This window comes from Sceloporus occidentalis, unplaced genomic scaffold (assembly GCF_023333645.1).
Source record: "Sceloporus occidentalis isolate IW3139 unplaced genomic scaffold, rSceOcc1.0.p SCAF_20, whole genome shotgun sequence".
NCBI classification, from domain to species: domain Eukaryota; kingdom Metazoa; phylum Chordata; class Lepidosauria; order Squamata; family Phrynosomatidae; genus Sceloporus; species Sceloporus occidentalis.
The window spans coordinates 11,058,898-11,078,685 of record NW_028317000.1 but is presented as its reverse complement, the minus strand read 5'-3'; the positions used below and the strand labels follow the sequence as shown (position 1 = coordinate 11,078,685).

At 41.8% G+C, this 19,788-nt stretch overlaps 1 protein-coding gene across 2 annotated transcripts in view; it reads left to right on the top strand.

Moving 5' to 3' along the window:
* IGSF9 (immunoglobulin superfamily member 9) overlaps positions 1–19,788 on the top strand; it is a 68,032-nt gene that overhangs the window by 24,799 nt on the left and 23,445 nt on the right. For both annotated transcript variants that reach the window (XM_089483559.1, XM_089483557.1), the window contains exons 4-14: positions 6,539–6,691; positions 9,075–9,226; positions 11,164–11,281; positions 11,802–11,943; positions 12,061–12,206; positions 13,249–13,391; positions 13,490–13,630; positions 14,573–14,689; positions 14,854–15,004; positions 16,419–16,542; positions 17,051–17,226. In XM_089483559.1, the coding sequence (XP_089339685.1) occupies positions 6,539–6,691; positions 9,075–9,226; positions 11,164–11,281; positions 11,802–11,943; positions 12,061–12,206; positions 13,249–13,391; positions 13,490–13,630; positions 14,573–14,689; positions 14,854–15,004; positions 16,419–16,542; positions 17,051–17,226 (1,563 nt within the window). The remainder of the gene's footprint in view (positions 1–6,538; positions 6,692–9,074; positions 9,227–11,163; positions 11,282–11,801; positions 11,944–12,060; positions 12,207–13,248; positions 13,392–13,489; positions 13,631–14,572; positions 14,690–14,853; positions 15,005–16,418; positions 16,543–17,050; positions 17,227–19,788) is intronic.

The following is a 19,788-nucleotide window of genomic DNA, read 5'->3' as shown; positions in this document are numbered from 1 at the left end:
CAAAAAAGTTTTCATGAAAATACACATCTACATGCAGATATCTCCAGATATATTTTTAACACAACTTTGCTGAACATGCATTTTTTTTGCAAACGGTTTCATCTAATTTTTGTATATTATCTTTACCAATATATACATGGGAAGGGTTCGTTGTTTCCTAATGTTTATGAACGATTTTATTTTTTGAGTCGGAGAATTCCATCACACAGTTTCTACGAAGTGTGAATTGTATAGGATAGCTGCAATTTATAGTACATTTATTGTTTTTTTTAAAAGTGAGCTAACAGGCTTGATCCTCACCCAGACATAGATAACAATATTCATAAGTTGTACGCTGTTCTAAAATGCCAGCTCAAGGCTTCTGTTGGACTCAAAGCAGGATCAGTCTGGGTCAGCAGTGGGTGGTTGAGGAGTAATATTTTAAATCCATTGGTTCAGATTACAGTGATTTATCTTAAAGCTCTGGACTTTGTAAGCTCATCTCTTCCCCCTCTATATTCCCTGTATTCCCTGTGCCAACTGTACAGTTGGGATATTTCAAATAGTGTTCCAAAAACCAACTCTCCAGCTAGATGGCTTCATTATTTGCTTAGCTCTGACATTTCGGCCTTCTCTGGTTTTGAGTCGATTGATATTAATTGAAGGCATGGTTCCTCATGGCAGAATGACCTCTTTTGCTTGTTGCACCTCACTGTAAATTGTTATTACTGTCCTGCTATGACACTGTTGTATTGTAAGCTAGGTAGTTCATGCTGGTCCATTTGAGGGAGAGCTGAACTAGTTTCAGAATATTAATTTAGCAAAAGGGAGGATTTGAACAAAAATATCCAAGAGCCATAGAGCAGCCTTTTCCACCTAGTGTTCATCAGATGGATAAGACTGCACCCTCCATCATTGCATTTGTCATCAGGAAGCATTAATAGAAGTATTAGATACAGACAGAACCAGGTAGAACATTACCCAGTGGATGAATATATGAACAAAGATGGTGTGTATGTTCTGTGTAAAATACAGTTGGGTTTCCACATTTGTGGCTTTGACTTTTGCAGATTTGATTATTTGTGGATTTGATTAATATGTTCTCTCTAGGAATCTCTAGGTCCTCCAGCGCAACTCTGCCACATGTTGACCATAGAGTTGCCCTAACGGATCTACAAATTCCCAAAGAAAACACTTCTCTAGACATTTTTAGGTCCTCCAGCATGAGTCTGTGGTCAACCTCTGGCAGATGTTGACCACAAAGTTGCACTGGAAGACCTGGAAATTCCTAGAGAGGTGTTCATTCAGGTAAAAAGAATAGTTTTTTTTTTATTTAAGGTTTTTCCACGTTCACGGGGGTCCTTCACCCCTAACCTCAGAAAATGTGGAGGGACCACTGTATATAGAGAAATAAGACTTGTTAAAATGTTAGGGAGTGCTACTGTAATGCTCTTCTAGGAATATTGGCTGTCATCCAGGCATTTAGAAAAGATATCCAGGGGTAGCCGTGTTGGCCATATAGCATAGAAAGAGAACACTGAATTTTTCAGGAAGCCTCCATGCTTCTGCATCAGGAGAAAGTTTAGGTAAAACATGTCAATGCAGTCCAAATGTTTTTTAAAGAAAGTTTTACCTTTGTTGGAGGTAGTAACCTCAAAGTCCCAGTCCATTAGCTGTCTCTTTAGGATTCCCTTGTGGCAGCTGAAATGTGGTATCCTCACATCCGGAAAACATAGCCAGGGGTAGCTGTGTTGGCCATATAGCGAAGTACAATAACAGCCAACATCCACAAAACAGTGATACCTTTATGGGGACAACCAAATTCCACAATGTATATGTTGCAAGCTTTCAAAGCTCTACTGGGTTTTTCATCAAGCAAAGGAGAGTGTCAATGGTTCAGCAAGGTAGTTACTGTTTATCTGCTACAGTCCCTTTTAGAGTTTTTATTTTTATGGAACACAGCCCCTTTGAATAGAGGAGACACAGAGACAGCACTATTTCAGGAGCACAAACCCAGCCTTCTTCCCTTTCTCCCACAGTGTAACACTTCATGTCTGTTTAATTGACCCCTGCCCTGGTGCTGACAGTTATGGGGCCTGGACAGCCTCTTGCTTTTGTTTCCCCAACTGTTCCCAGCTCCACAAGCAGTAGCCTCACAAAAGGGAGATGGCTTCTTCCCAGGGTCATGATCCAGCTGGGCCCTAGGGCAATAGGAAGACACCAGCAGGGTGGTCTTCTTCTCAGGACATCCCTGACAGAGTGGGTAGGCTGAAAGCCAGGACTCACAAAGGGGAAGACATTTTTCTACCTGAGGTGAAAAACAAGATCATGTACACACAAACACAATTCCACATAGAGAAGCTGTGAACAGTATAGTAGTTGAACTTTGCTTCACTTTTGGTTTTGGACACCATCTTCCATTGCACCTGAGGGCAGCAGGCTAGCCATGTGGATGCAGAGCATTTTGTATTACGCACACAAACCGTGGTCCTCCAGTAGCTTATTGCTTCTCACTCATCTCGCCAGCTTGTTATCTGTTCACACAAATGTTGCAATGCTACCAAGACCTACTGAAGATGACTTTGCTCTTTGCCGCATACGTCAAAATCATGCTGCTTTCTTCATCTACAGAAGTCAACTGTACTGGCATTGGCCACTTTGCCGCCCAGGAAAACAAGAGTTAGGGACAGGTGGTACACAACAGCTGGTAAGGCAGAGCAAAGGATAGTCCCAGATGACACGTCTGGACTCAAGCAGAAAAGAAGTCAAGCTGTAGATGTGCTCAGAAGTGAAAGGAAAGTCTGAATCTGCACAACATGGAATGTGAGAAGCATGGACCAAGGGAAGTTAGACATTGTAAAACAAGAAATGGAATGTATAAACATTTGCAGTACTTGTGAGTGAGCTAAAGTGGACGGGAACTGGATGTTTTTAGGCAGATAATTACACAGTGTGTTACTCAAGTAATGAAAAGATAAGAAGAAATGGAGTGGCATTTATAGAGAGGAGAGATGTAGCAAAATCAGTCAAAGGATATAATGCAAAGCCTGAGTAAGACTTCAGGAAATAGCCATTCATATAACCGTGATCCAAGTCTATCCACCAACCACTGAGGCAAAAGAGGAAGACATTAAGATTCTGTGCTGTAATCAAGGAAGAAATTGATCACACACCAACTTCTTGTTAATCATTGTCAACTGAAACACAAAAGTGGGAAGACTGTAGGGAAATTCAGACTATATTCAAGAGACGGAGCTCAACTGATGGAAGTCTTCAAGGCCAGCTGTCTCTTCATTGCAAACACATTCTTCATATGGACATCACCAGATGGACAATATAAAAATCAGACTACATAATTGGAAACAGAAGATGGAGAAGCTCTCTTCTCACAGCAAAAATGAGACCAGGGCAGATTGTGGCACAAACCATGAATTAATAATAGTGATCACATTGCAAGCATACATTGAGTAATGGAAAGCACCAAAGAATATCTGAAGAAAATCAGCCCGTGTTTTACAGATTACAACAAGTCTTTGATTGTATAGGTAACAAAAAGCTATGGGTTGCTCTGTTCAGTTCAGTTCAGTTCATCTTTATTACGGCGATAGACCAGCACATGGATTGCTCTAAAAGAAATGGATGTGTTGTACTCAAGTGGCTACAGTTGCAAGGGAATATAGAGAAACAGAATGGTTTCCAGTTGGAAAGGGGGTCAGTCAAGGCTGCATTTTATTACCCTCTCTGTTCAGCGTATGCAAAAAATATCATGCCTAGTGCAGAATTAAAGAAAGGAGGTGTGGAAGTTATCGGAAAGAACAGCAACATTTTAAGATAACACAGACTACTGGCAGAAAATACCAAAGATCTGGAACAATTACTGAAGAAAGTCAAAAAGGAAAGTGCTAAGGCAGGTTTACTGCTTGCAAAAAAACTAAAAAAGAAAAGATAGATGATTAAAAAATTGAAATAGTAAAGTTTTCCCATACCCTAACTCACTCATTGATCAGAATGGACATTGTAGTCAAGAAATCAGAAGAAGACTAGTCCTGGAAGGGCAGCTATGAAAGACCTAGACTAGCTCCTGTAGTGCAAAGATATCTCACTGAATACTAAAGTTGGGATTGTCAGTGCCATTGGATTTCCCATCGCTATTTATGGTTGTGAGAGCTGGATGGTGAAGAAAGCTGACAAGAAGAAAATTAACTCATTTCAAAGTTGTGATGCTGGATGACAGATCTTCGCTTCCGGGAGAGGATGGAGATTTGATGCATTCACTCTAGTGGGACTCTGCAGGGGTAAGAAAGAAAGTGTGCAGCATTTTCTCTAGCTGGAGATAAAAGCCAACTGGTAAAGTATTTTCCAGGCAAGAGAAAAAAAATTTATGAGATTAATCAAGTATTCCTTAACTCAGCAGGGTTGAAAACAGTAAACGTCGGTCACCCAAAATGTCTGTAACAGCTAGATTTTATCAAGCCTTCCTATCCCTCTGCTTGAAAAGCTGGTAAGCAGCTTTTTAATGGACAGATAAATCGTAAATCTTCTCTTTATTCACCTTTTATTTTTTAAACTTAATGTATTAAAGTTGGGAACGAAAGGAATCTTGGGCCCAGCTGTGTTAATTCCGCCATGGCAACTTTCCTTCCTTCTGAACCAAATGTAGAAAAAGAGTAATAAAGCAATAAATCGAGAGATTAATAAAAATGTAACGAACAGAAAGGCTAGCACCAACATCGGTTTGAAAGGCTTAGTGATTTTACTCTATTGGATTTAAAGTACTTTAGACTTATTAAATTTGGATTTGGAGATATAGAAAGCATGAGAAACCTTATTCACTTTGGTAAAAAGAGGCAGTGGATTGGACAAGTTTTAAAATAACCGTCAGGGGGATGGGATGTTGCTTCCAGCTGAGGAGGAGCAAGATCTGGGTCTCACATGGTGCTGTTGGTGGATCTCACCAGGTCCTCATTGGTCACTGCCACTTCACATCCTCTTAGTCCAGGTTTTACTTACAGCTCAGAGGGCAGAGTACAGATATACCTCAGTTAACAGAGCAGATGGGTTCCTGGGTGTGACTTCTTTAAACAGAAACTTTGGTCTGGAGGTGGAAATAACATAGAACGAATAAGGATAGGTTTCTACACCATACATAAAAGTTAAAAAAAAGGAAAAAAAGAAGAGTAGCTCAATATGCTTCTGCAAACTTGTTGTTCAAAACTAACATGCCAGTGTGAAATGAAGCAACCAGGTGAGGTAAGCCTTGCATAAGTAAACAGAGACTATTGAAATCTTCTAGACACCACTTGAAAGCTTATTCCAAAATGCATTTCAGAATTATTATTTTTTCTTTCAGCACCCTTCACTTTTCTTAACAATTTCCAATTTGGTGGCCAAGTTTATAGATCTTTGCTTTTTCAACATGCCAGGTTGGCCGATGAGGCAGACTAATCTGCTTCCCCCTTTTCTTTTAGTTTTGCTCTTCATACACGCCCGGTAAATGTTTCTGGAGGCAGCTGTTTAGCTTGCCTGTCGTATGTAAGCACACAACTCTAGCAGGATCACCTACAGTAGAACCCCATTTTTCCCCAGGTCAAACTTTATTTGCACCCTTTGCTGCAGACAGGCTACTGCAGTCCAGCATTGAAAGTCAGCCTTTCTGTAGCCCTCCTTCTCCATCCTCCGTAATGTCAATGCTGCAAAAGAAAACACACACACACTTCTAACTAGATGAAAGACAAGAAAAGCTGGACTAGGCTTCCATAAAAAGACTTTGTTAAAAGACTTTAGATATACAGGTAGATTCACATTCTGATATTTCTTTTGGGAATTTATTAACCTCTGTACTTAAGAGAATGTATGGTTCTCCAAATGATGTTGAACAGCAGTTCCCATCAGTCCTAGCGAGCATGACCAATGGTTAAAGATGGAAGCTACAATCCAGTCTGTGGTAGCCATATTAACCCCATTGTACCTAGCCAGAATAGCCTTTGTGCACACTGGTCTGGAACTTGGGGAAATGTGCTTTTAAATTCAGTGCATTAATTTGTGTGTTTTCTTCAAGACTTATACTTCCATTGTGGCCAAAATACTGTAGATTAGAATCTGCTTTATCAGATACATGTAGTTTATATTATCATCTGGCAGGTATAGAAAACCAGTGTGATGTTAGTGGTGGATTAGGACTTGGGAGATTCAGGTTCAAGTCTCTGTTCAGTTATGAAACTAACTGGAGGTCTTTCTTAACCCATTCCAATCTACATCATGGAATTCTTGTGAGGATAAAGCGGAGAGTAAGAAATGCAGGTATGCTGCAGTGTGCTCACTGGAGGAAAGACAAAATGTACAGATGATAAATAAATCATGAATTTTAAAAATCCACCTTATCTTTGTGTATGCAGGAGTGAGGTCAGCAGTGAGGTCAGATGGAAATAAAATGCAAAAAGTACCTGTGTTGAAACTATGTTAAAGCTGTATGTGAATCTTTGTGATGATCATTTACAAAACAGTGTGCTGATGAACATCATGGCCTTGATAAGTTAATTCAGTCTTGTTTGCAATGCAGGTCGTGTGCGGATCCATGAAGGTGCCTCTCTCCGGATTGAGCAGCTGCGGGCAGAAGATCAGGGCTGGTACGAGTGTCGAGTTCTCTTTCTGGACCGTCCCAATAGTGATGATGAGTTCCAGAATGGCACTTGGATCCACCTCACCATCAATTGTATGTCCTGGTTTCTTTTAAATTGACTGACATTTTTCAATTCCTAGATGGAATTAAAAGATTGTAAGAAGGAGATTAAGGAAGAAGTGTGGGAGACCAAAATTATTTCTCTTCTTGTAAAATTTAGATGATCTGTAGTAATGTATTTTTTCTGTGAGGGTGAGCCGGTGAATGTGATTAATAGTAAATACTGAAGTACTAATTTTCTTAATGCCTAATTTGTGGATATTTCTTCTACAAGAGGTGTTGGTATCTGTAAACATGTATGGTCTCCCACACATGGTTTCAAAGGCCTGGTCCAGCCCAAGACATATTGCTGTGTGAGATGGAAAATAAAATGGCCCCACTCACCCCATTCAGTTGGGCTTTATGTAGGTGAGAAGACGTTGAAGCAGCTTCCCAATGTTGGCAATGGTGGAGTATTTTTTACTGCTCCTAAGTGGCAACTGCATGAGTATGTGGGTTTCAAACGGTAGATTCCATTCTTTCCTGTGTCTTACTAGTCTGTAGCCATCAAGGTTTGAGGGAATTGCCTTATTCTATCTAATAGTAGGGACAGGAGTGGTAAAAGGATCTGATAAGGCAAGTTTATGGAGATGGGATTAGCCATGACTACTAAACCAAATAAATCTCCTATGTACAGAGGCCATTTGTAGAAGGTACCACATTGGTGTCAAGTTCACTGTGAGCTTCCAGAGGGATCCAGTTGTCTGTTACTGGAAACTATAGATCTTTGTTCTTGAATTTTTAATTTAAATTTTAAATATCCGTATCGAGAATGAGGTGTATGTAGGTTCAGTATGTAGCCACATGCTGAACCTGCCATAAAAAGTTGTGCCAAAGCAGATAGGCAAGAAAAAGTTGCTTGATCCTGCTTTTTCCAAAAGTGGGTCAAACACCTCTACCTTCATGGCCCACTCCCAAACCAGTCCTAACATGCATGGCCTGACCACACAGCGTGGCATCAAGCCATGCTGTTAGGTAATGTTTTTGTTTGCCTCCCCACTGTACATGTGCACCACCACACAAACACACCACCTGTGACCTCCAATTACCTCCCATGCGCAAGGGAACTAAAACATGGGTGACAGCTTACACATACTCCTGTTGTGATATTAGCGCTGGACGGCTAAAAAAACAAGTGAATGGATCCTAGAGCAAATCAAGCCTGACCTTTCACTACAAGTGAAGATGTGTAAAATGAAGCTGTCATACTTTGGACATAATCATGAGATGATTTGAGTTATTAGAAAAGACAATAAAAATTTGAAAGAAGTAGAAAAAGAAGACCAGATTACACATGGATTTATTCAGTCAACAAAGCCATAGTCGTGAGTTTGCAAGACCTGAGCAAGTCTCTTAATAACACGGTATCTTGGAAGTCACCATACGTGGAAGCCAAAGCCATAGCATTTAACAGCAAGAAAGAGGAAATAAAACTTGGATACTTACTAGAAGACAAACTGATTAAACTGAGTGTATGGTCCTTTGGAAACCAACTTGACAGCCACTAACAACAACAAATCATAGACAGATTTTCCCAGCTTAACTGACGGGTTAGGAACTGGGGCACTGTCAGAAGGTAGAATTTATTAAAAAGTGGAACCCAGGTTTTTTTTTTTAGCTTGCTAATACATTTTGGCTGCTGAAAAATGTAAATAACAAACTATATTAATTTTGAATGCAGGCAAAAATTAAATAACACTATATTTAGCTTTTGAATCCTTTCAGAAATAATATATAGTGTGTTCCTTACATGGACAAAATGCATTTGCAAGCTAAAAAACCCCCCAAGCTTCCACTTATAGCAGTAGCCAGTACATTTCTATACCGCTTACTGATGCACTTTTCAACCAATTCCACTTTCTGACAGTGTTGAATGCAGTCTGAAGGAGTGTTTCCCACAGTCTGATTAAATGATCAAAGATTGAATGAAGACATCAAAGATGGTGCACAATGACTGAGAGGGTGGAATAGGCATCAAGCTGACTGACACTTTGCAAGTAATGCTCCCATGGTCCCAAACAAGCCTCTATAGTTGGCTTGGTACCTCCCCTCCCTCAATTTGCTTTGCAACCAGCACTCATCTGGTCCCAAGCAAGTCTCCATGGTCAGCTTAGCATTTTCCCACTTTTCTGCTTACTTTGCAAGTATGAGTTATCCCAAGCGAGCTGCTATAGGCCAGGAGAAGGAATGTACCCCTAACTAGATTAATAGAATTTGGTTGTAATTTGCAGTGTTGAAACAGCGGTGTGTCAGAAAATGAGTCTGTGAAAAGCAGGGGGCACCTGCATTGTGTGATTTAAAATAACATAGAGGGAGAAGAGAGATGGAATGTGCAAGACCTAGTTTACACGCTCTTCTAAAAAAAAATCTCTTTCAGCTCCACCAGCTTTCCAGGAAATCCCACCTGCTTCCGTGGAAGTACAAGACCAAAATCCTCTTACTCTCTCATGCTCAGCAGCAGGGAACCCCCAGCCAGTGATCACTTGGAAAAGAGACAACCAAGCCATTGAAAGTGGAGATAAGGTGCAGGTATGATGTCTTATCTGTCTGTATCTGTCCAGAGCAAGAGGTCCAACAAATGCATGGACATCGCTCATTTTAAAGTGAGTTAAATGTAGCTTTGTTACAAAACTGGGAATTGCAGAATTCACCTAGGACATTTGTTTTTGCCAGGAGTATATGTTCCTAGAGAGCCAGCATTGGGTAGTGGTTTCAGCAGTGGATTACAATACTGCAGATTAGGCTTAAAATACCCGCTCGGCCATAGATACCCACTTGTTAACTCTCACATTTTTATCTTCAGAGGAAGGCAAATCTTTCTGAACAAATTCTGAACAAGAAAACCCCGTGATAGGTTAACCTTAGGATTGCCATAAATTGAAAATGACTCAAAGGCACACAACAACATAGTTGTAGACCTCAATGTAGCTGAGCAGATTTTAGAAGTGCACCATTTTCATGCAGTATGGGGACAGCATCCTTGGTTGAATGTTGCTCCTCTTACTCACCGAAACGAATCATAGAGTTGGAAGAGACCACAAGGGACATCCAGTCCAACCCCCTGCCATGTAGGAACTCAAAAATCAAAGCATCCCTGACAGATGGCCATCCAGCCTCTGTTCAAAAACCTCCAAAGAAGGAGACTCCACCACTCTGAGGGAGTGTGTTCCACTGTTGACTAGCTCTTACTGTCAGGATTGCTTCTTTTTCCATCGCTTCAGCCACCCCCAACAGGCTTGTTATTGACATTTCAGTGTCACCCCCTCTGATGGTGTCCCCGGGTGGTGCACATCGCCTGGAGTCCTAATGTCATGCCACTGCTGTTGGCTTGTGTAATGACCTCTGGACTGACTGAAACTTTGACCCCAAGACTCCTTTCATTGCTTGACCTAGACTGGATTGATTTCACTGTGGCTGCTTCTCATAATAATAATTATTATTATTGTTGTTGTTGTTGGATCAAGTCAGGTAACAGCATATAAAAAGAAAAAACAATAATATCAAAGGCATTTGAATCGGTCCGAAGAGAAGAAGAGAAATAATTTAGGCATGTGGTGAGTGAAATTAGGGGCTCACTTTGGGAAGGCCCACCAGAAGATATTTGTTTTTATTGCCTTCTTAAAGGCCTCGAAAGATGTTAGTTGGCGGATCTCATCTGGCAGATCCTTCCAGATGTTTGGAGCGGCAGCAGCAAACATCCTCTGGGAGGTAGTTACCAGTCTAGTTCTCTATGACTGTAGTAGGTTCTTCCCTGAGAACCTGAGAGTGCAGGAAAGATTACATGGGAGGAGGTGTTCCCTCAGGTAAGCTGGACCCAGGCCATGTAGGGCTTTATAGGTAATAATCAACACCTTATACTGTGCCTGGAAGCTAATAGGCAGCCCAGTGTAGGGATTTTAAGATAGGTATGATAGAATCAAACTTGGAACTCCCAGTCACCAATCTGGCTGCCATGTTTTGGACCAGTTGCAGCTTCCGAACATGGCATAAGGGTTGCCCCATGTAGAGCGCATTGCAGAAATCGAGACGAGAGGTTACAAGTGAATGTACAACCGTTCCAGGAAGGGGTGTAACTGGTGTATCAGCCGAAGCTGATAACAAGCACTCCTGGCTGTTGCGTCAACCTGGGACGACAGGTGAAGCAATGAGTCGAGGAGCACCCCCAAGCTACAAACATAGTCCCTTAGGGGAAGTGTGACCCCGTCCAGTATTGGAGAGCTTATCACCATTCCCGGATTAGGATAGCCTATGGCGAGTACCTCCATTTTATTTGGATTTAATTTAAGTCTATTTTCCCTCATCCAATCCATAACTGACTTCAGATAGTCATTCAGAGGAGAGATGCCATCTTGGTCACTGAAGCAGTCCGAGAATGTCGTGCATATCATTTTTGGCAGAATGATGTAGAGTTACTCCAATCTGCCACATCCAGTTTCTGCCCTGAATAATGTTGTACTTTTTACTAGGTGAACAATGGGACTCTTGTCTTCACCAGTGTGGAGCGGGCTGCTGCCGGGACATATACTTGTCATGCTACTAGCGAGGAGGGCACCATCACCCATACAACCCATCTACTGGTCCAAGGTAAACAGGAGAAAGGGAGGGCATTTCATTAAATTGGATTGAGCAGCAGTTTAGTATGGGAACCTTTCTTATGCCAGGGCAGAATAATTTCCTAGCTTGTTCATCATTGTCTGCTTTGACTGGCAGCATGTCTCTTGGGTCCCAGGCAGAGAAGAGTCTTTCCCCATTACATCCTATCTGATTGGTTTAAAATTAGAAATGCTGGGGATTGAACATGGGACTTTATGAATGCTAAAGAGGTCATCTGCCAGAAAACCTGGAGCATAGGTCAGAGACCACTCATCTTTCTAGTCTACTAAAACTGAAGCAGCTCTTCAGGATTTCAGGAAGGGTTTCCATCATCTTTTTCCTGCTCCCCAGGTTATTGCCCAGAAATTTTGATATAGTCACGAATCTATTTTGCAGCAGCAAAGTATGGCAGTGTAACGTCTGAAACTTTGTCTTGCATTTTAACCTTGAATGAGTTCCTATTCCTCACATTCCCACCTCTGATTCGGTGTGGCCCTTTTCTTTTCCCCAGGGCCACCAGTAATTGTGGTTCCTCCACAGAACATCACAGTCAACCTCACACAAGATGCCTTCATGTCATGTAAAGCTGAGGCATATCCTGCCAATCTTACTTATAGCTGGTTCCAGGGAAAAACCAATGTTTTCCACCTTAGGTAAGATCAGGTGGGAGACTTTGTGGAAGAATCACGAGAATGACTCATGTGATATATGGCAGACAACATATACCCAGCTTTCTGGCCTCTGATCTCTTTGAGCTTTCTCTCTTTCAGCCACCTCCAGTCGCGAATTCGCATTTTGGTGGATGGGAGTCTCTTAGTTCAGAAAACAATTCCGGAGGATTCAGGGCAATATACTTGCATCCCCAGCAATGGACTAAGAAAATCACCTTCTGCCTCAGCCTTTCTCACAGTTCTATGTAAGTGCTTTGTTTTCCTCATAATCGCCAAACCAAGTGGCAAACATTATTTAAGTGAACAGTGGTCTTCAGAGTGTATCTTACGAAGTGGCATTCAGATCCTATATAGCTTGGGTCCAGGCTATTTGAACAACCCTGTCTCCCTATATGAACCCATTAGAGTTTAAAATCTTCTGGAGAGGCTCTCTTCTTCCACCACTTTCTCAGGCTTGTTTGGTGGGAATGAAGGAAAGGATTTTCTTGGTGGCTGCTCCCAGACTTTGGAACTCCCTTCCCATGGAGGTCAGGCTGCCCTGTCCTTGCTTTCCTTCTGGCGGCAGGTTAAAACAGTTTTGTGCCACCAGGTCTTTACAGACTGTTGAGGTTGGGCTTTTAATGCTGTGTGGTGCTGGTTTTGACATTTTTAAAGGGTCTGTTTATAGTTTTTTAATTGTTTTTAATGTATTTTAGTATTTCTAATTGTTTTCCATAATTCACTATGTAACTGCCTTGTAACTATATAACTATATAGTACATAGAAGATTCTGGCCATCGTTTATAACAGTGATGCCCAAACTTTGCTCCTTCAGGTGTTTTGGACTTTAACTCCCAGGAGCCCAGCCAGCTTGGCCAAGTCAGGAATTCTGGAAGCTGAAGTCCAAAACATCCGGAGGACCAAAATTTGGGGCTCACTGGTTTATAACATACCACTCTTTTTGAAGGTTAACTAACTGTTTGTGTGTGTAGTCTCATCACATAGATGTGGGTTTTTTAAAAATCACAGACTTGTGGTTTCTAGTATTCTAAAATCTTGTTTAGTTACTTTAGTTGTTTTTTATTAGTAAAAAGCTTGTTAAAAGTAACGCATTAGTTGTAGGCATACTTATAAAATAACTAACTACTTTGAGACCATAGATCTGTGGCTAATTACTTTTAAAGAAATTTTCCAATTTGTCCACAACACAGCCTTTGCTCTTACCTGCTAGTTTACACTAGTTTTATTTCCTCACCTTTTAACCTACTAGTCCAATGTCTGAAGTTGTCTCATCCTGCCTTTCTGCAGTTCCAGCACAAGCGACTAGCATGCCCTCTGAGATCCTACTGCCAATAGGAATGCAAGGCATAATCAGATGCCCCAGCAGAGCCAACCCTCCCCTGCTCTTTGTCAACTGGACCAAAGATGGACAGCCACTGGACTTAGGCAAGGTACTTCCTCAGCCATGCAGCACCCAGCCACTCCCAGTGCTTCCCCACTTGTTTTGTTTGATTTCCTGATCCTTCTTCTTTTGTTCTTCCCCCTGTAGTTTCCAGGCTGGTCAATGAAACATGATGGTGCCATTTTGATTGCCACAAGCAATGATGATGCCCTTGGTGTGTACACTTGCACTCCATACAACAGCTATGGCACAGCTGGCTCTTCTACACCCACTCGTGTCCTCTTGAAGGTGAGTGGCAGTGGATGGTACGTCTGTGTGCAGATGGATAAGAGAAAGAAAACTTTTATTTTTTATAGTAATAATAATAATAATAATAATAATAATAATTTTATTTGTATACCACTTTTCCTCCAGATCAAAGCGGTTCACAACATACAAGCTACATGTCATATGCTATAGCACAAAGCAATACAATACATCAATAGTGACATCAGCAATCTCATACAATTAAACAAAAATCCTTAAAAACCATGTACAAAGCAGACAAAGCCATCAGTTGAGGCTTGTTGCCTCTGGCCTGCCTCTCTCCCCCTCAAGATGGTGGTCGGAAGGAGGGCTCTTGTTCTTTGCAGGCGAGGCCTGTTGTTGCTAGCCTGCCTCTCTCCCCCTCAAGTAAGATGCAAAATTAGTTGTAGGTGGCACAAAGTAGCCTCTTCTTCCTTTGAGGCATTCATTTCTGTAGTCTGTCATCACCTAAGGAGATTCCGCCTAAACATTAGGAAGAACCTCCTAACAGTAAGAGTTGTTCGACAGTGGACCACACTCCCTCAGAGTGTAGTGTAGTGGAGTCTCCTTTTTAGGAGGTTTTCAAACAGTGGATGGTCACCCACCGGGTGCTTTGATTGTATATTCCTGCATGGAAGGGGTTTGGACTGGGATGGACTGGATGGCCCTTGAGGTCTCTTCCAACTCTATGATTTTATGATCACCCCCACAATTTTTAAAATAAAGAATATTCTCAGAACATTGGTTTCCTCATCAATTTTGACCCCTTCAAATGCAGTGATCCAAACTATGTTTTTGTATTATTGCTGCTCACCATGAACTCTTTGGGTAGCACAGGCCTGAAAACAGGTAGGGTGCTTGAAAGTACTACCGCCATCTTCCGCTCTGTTCATTTTGGATGTCAGTTATGTTCTTTACATGGAATCTCTTGTGTTTATGTCCCAGGAGCCTCCTACATTCATCCTGTGCCCCAAGGAAGAATATTTCCAGGAGGTGGGGCGGGAGCTGCTCATTCCGTGTGCTGCCCAAGGTGACCCCATACCCATCATCTCCTGGACAAAGGTGAGATGCCTCTTTTGGAGATAAAGATATCCTGGGTGGACTTCTGGAAATTTCTGTAGGCTTGAGCAGTGCAAAGAATAGTGTTTCTCTGGAGTAGTAATTTCCTCCTCATCCTTCTTCTCTTTGTCCTCCTCATAATCATGGTGTATTTCTGACCCCTGTAGATGGGCAGCAAGAGCCTGGCCAATGCCTGGGTGGATAAGAACAACAGCTTGGTCCTACGTCCACTGACCAAGGAGCAGCATGGCTTATGGGAGTGTGTTGCCAATAATGGTGTGGCCCAGGTCAGAGCGACAACCACTGTCTACGTACTGGGTGTGTATTTTGTTCAAAGAACAGTAGTGTGAGATAAATAATGTTTCTATGTTTTTAGTTGTATTGTTCTTTTAATATTGTGAAGCCACTCTGGTTCCCAGTTCTGGGGAAAGAGTGAGATACAAATAAACATAATAACAGCAAACAACAACAATCATCATCGACAACAATGTTGTGATTGTTGTGTGCTTTTAAGCTGTTTCTGACTTATGGTGACCCTGTCATAGCACTTTCTGAGGTTGAGAATGTGTGACTCACCCAAGGTCAGCCAGTGGGTTTTCATGGGTGAGCAGGAGTTTGAACACTGGTCTCCAGAGTCATAATCAAACCACTGCACCACACTGGCTCTCTAGATAAAAAAAAAATAAAATAGAGAAGTAAATTTAATACTACGGTAGTTTTGTTTGGGAAATATTTGTGTGCTGCACTGTTTCCCATTTTTGTTATACACATATATGCAAGTCCAAAAAACACATTCCTTATAGTTGCTGATAACCTACTGTGGATCTTCTAGGATTGGAAGATCCACAGAAAAAGAATGTGCTTTACAGAAGATGGGTACAGGAGTATAGTTCCTCCTACAAAGCCAATTTGATTCCCAGGTATGAAGCAAAACTTGTATGGCTTGAGCCACACAAAAGTCTCCTGTCAAGAGATTAATTATCTGAATTACAAAAGATGAATTATCTGAATATCCTTGTAGCAATATAATTACAAGACTCAGAGCGTGAAACATTACTTTTTCAGACTATATCTCCCAGAATTTTCTAGCCAGCATTCTGCAGGTATCCAGTAACCCACAGCAAGCAACCAGTTGCATACTACTAACAGTAAGAAGCCAAATTTCTAGGCCTAACAAGTCTAGAGGCTTAATGTTGCCACCCAGTCATAGGATTAATTCTGTTTTTGCCCCATTTTCTTTGAACTGTCCCATGAGTATGTATGCTATCCACAGCAGGTCACTAGGACAGGGCCCAGCCTTGGACCACAAAAGGAGTAGGAGTACTCAGTAGCAGGACACCTGCTTTGCATACAGAATGTCCCAGGTTCAAACCCCAGCATCTAGACCTAAAAAAGAATCAGATAAATGGTGGTGGGGAAAGGCCACTCTTTGCCTGACATTTTTGAGAATGGCTTCCAAATTGGAACACATAATGATAGGCTAGATTGTCAAATTGACTTAGTATACAGTGTTGCAATTCCTGACTGACAAAACTAATTTTAAGAAGATCCATGGTCTCCATGTAAATTTGACCACCCTTAAAATCTCTTCCTGTATTGGTCTTCACCTTAAAATTATAGAATCTTAAGTGTTGGAAGGGATGGAAAGGACTATCAAGTTTACCCTTCTTTAAGCATTGCTGCTGTAGCCTCACTTTTCCTCCTTTCTTTTCCTATGTATTTTGAATTCTAGGTACCAGTCCTCACACTGTGGCCAACGTCTCACTGCTGCCACTCAAGCAGGCAGTCAACATTACCTGGGATCCAGGTTTCGATGGTGGCTACTTTCAGAGATTTAGCATCTGGTACACACCACTGTGAGTCCTAAGGTGTTTGAATGTTATGCAATCTTCTCTCTCTTTAAACGATTAGCTACAGAGCTGGCCCTATGGTTAAGCAAAATGGAGCAAGTGCCTTAGACAGGAAATTCTGGGTGACAGGAGATCACAGGTCATTCCTTTCTATTAGAGGATATATCTCTGTGCCATGCAGCCTGCTATACCCCTGTTAATAAATTTCAGGTGCAGTGGAGGAGTCTGTCCCTTCACCAGTGTTGAGGTTTTGTTGAAAGTTATGTATCTCACTGTTGAAAATTGGATTGCCAGTGTAGTTGGCTTTTGAACATGAAATGAAAGGAGATTCTGTTTTGTCCTTGAACAAAAAAATATTTTGGACCAATCCTGATTTCATGTTCGCTCCAAGAGCACACACACGTTTCTTCTGCCTTCTGTTTCAAAGCCACATGTGTTTTCTCTACCCAGATTCAAACACTTTATTTTAATTTTTAAATGACTGCTGCCACTTTATTTCTGTTGCCCTCCACAGGTTGAAACACCTCAGTCGCCCTCACCATGACTGGGTCTCAGTGCCTGTGCCTGTTGGGACCTCCCATATCCTAGTGGAGAACCTGCAGCCAGACACCAGTTACCAGTTCAGTGTCCTAGCCCAAAACAAACTGGGTAGTGGGCCCTTCAGTGAGATTGTCACCATTGTGCCACTAGGTAAGAGGTTCTCTGCAGCGACCTGGTAGGCGGTTCATTCACTTGGGCTAATTTCTAGTGTCAGGGGGGTTATAGGGCTGTCAAATGGAACTACAATTGTGGAAGTTATATATAGTGCTGAAAGGTGGTTCTCCCACACCATAAAGCTGTGCAATACTGCTATGCAAAAGTGCTGCTTCCCATCCTAAAGTAAAAAGAGTGTTGTAATCTTGATGGTGTGGATAGACTTGACTCATAGACTCAGACTCATAGATTTGAACCTGAGTAGTGTCATGTCTACAAAGCTTATGCTACCAGCTTCTTTCTTTCAGTTAGTCTCAAAGGTGCTACAAGATCCCTTTGCACAAAGATAGTTACTATGTTAATCTGTTGTAGCAAACACAACAAGGAGTTGTTTGAAACTGTAAAGATTAACTCACCTGATGTGGCATAACCTTTCATGAGCCTATTTCATGAGGTGCAGAGCCTCTTCAGAAGCTTCTTCAAAAAGTAGACAAAAGCATGTACCATAAGGTGGTTGACTGGAATTCAGCATGTGACTCAGTGGTGTCACTAGGATTGGTGTCACCTAATGCAGTAATCACATTGTGTCACACACACACCTTGACCTGCTCCCATACAACACCATACAGAATCCTTAGTTACGTTTTTGTACTAATGTTAACTTGTGGGCAGGTGGGGGTGAGCCCCAGGCTTCCTTTACACGCCACAACAACACCAAAGCCATCCACCAAGGGTGAGAGCATTGTCTTGGAAAAGTGTATATGTAGTCCACATCTGTTTGACTTGGTGCTCTACATTGGAATGGCACACTCTGTGTAACTGTGGTTGATGCTTAGTATTTCATGCTTAATGACATCATTGGGGCTGCCCCTTGTGTATATCATTAGGGTCCACCTCTAATGACTCATAAGGGATCATCCTGAGATCTCAGAGTTTGGTCCAGAAATTTCAAGTCCTGGGATAGTTCTTACCTGGAATCCCTAATAGACATAAATATGGTGCCAGCTACTGGTATGCTGGGGATTAAAAAAAAAAAACATTAGAAAGCTTAAGCAGTGGATTACAGCAACTGGTATTCCTGGGCAGCCTCCCTGGTCTGACCCTGCTTAGCTTCCAAAAACAGACTGGATCCTGTCCTTTCGGGGGATTTAGGCTCAGTCTTGAGTATACAAGATGTATGTGTATAGACATCCACAAACACATGTAAGGGGAGGAAATGTTAAGTAGTAGGGCCCAAAGGCCATAGAATAGGAGAGATGCAACTTGTGGCAGCCCCCTCATATTCTCCAACAATTCCAGTCTGGCAGGGACAGTCCCTATTAATCATCCCACTTTTTCGCTCCTTTTAAAATGTTCCAATTATTCTCTCTTTCTTTTGTGCTCACTTCAGTGGCTAAAACCTGCATTCAAAGTTCAAATGTAGTTTGCACTCAAGTTGGAGGCTACAAACATGCCATACCTATGTTGATTGCTACTAAATAGTTTTTGCGATGCCCATATTTACCTAGGGGCTGCTGTGACATTACAGTTTATGGGTATCCATTGCACAATTGTAATCAGTTGAGTGACTGATACACAACAGGCCCAATATGTAATGAGCACTAACACACATGATGTGCATGAGAGTTGCCCGATGCACATCAGAACTGGTGCCTCAGCCGTGCCTGATGCTCATCAGGAGTGCCTGGTGCACATTAGAACACTCTTGCCAGAGCCTGGATACATACTTTTTCAGTTCCCTAACAGTTTTGTTGCATTTGTGCAGTGCAGCTTGTTGTTATTAACTGCCCTCGAGTCAACCCCAACTCATGGTGACCCTGTGGATGGGACATTGCCAAGCCCCCCTGTTCTCCACTGCTCTGCTTAGGTCCTATAAATTCAGGCCCATGATCTCCCTGATTGAGTCTATCCATCTCGTGTGCAGTCTGCAAGGGCCAATCTCTTTCTACTGTCTTCTACCTTTCCTAGCATTCTTATCTTTTCTAATGAGTTGTGCCTTTTCATGATGTGGCCAAAATACAACAGCCTCAGTTTGATCATCTTGGTTTCCATGGAGGGTTCAGGCTTGATCTGTTCAAGGACCCATTGGCTGTTGATGGTATCCTCAGCACACTTTTTCAACACCACATCTCAAATGTTTATTTTCTTCTTACCTGCTTTCTTCATTGTCTAGCTCTCATATCCATACCTGGTGGTGAAGAATACAATGGTTTGGACAATTCTAACTTGAGTGCTCAGTTGTATATCTTTACTCTTTAGGACCTTTAGGCTCTAGGGTGAAATAGTGACAAAAATATTTACGAGAGCTGTCTGACTATTTGAGTGGCTCATCAAACATCTGGGAAGAATTTATTGCAACCTATAAAAACTAGACTGACTGCAACTTCCCAGGGGGCCTTTTCTGCAACCGCTCCCAGCCTGTGGAACGGCCTGAAGGACGAGATCCATTAAATCACCAACTTAGACAGCTTCAAGAAATTCTATATTGTTTAATTGTCTGTTAAGGGAGGATATTTTGTATATATGGATGTATGTTAACTCTTGTAAGCTGCTTTGATT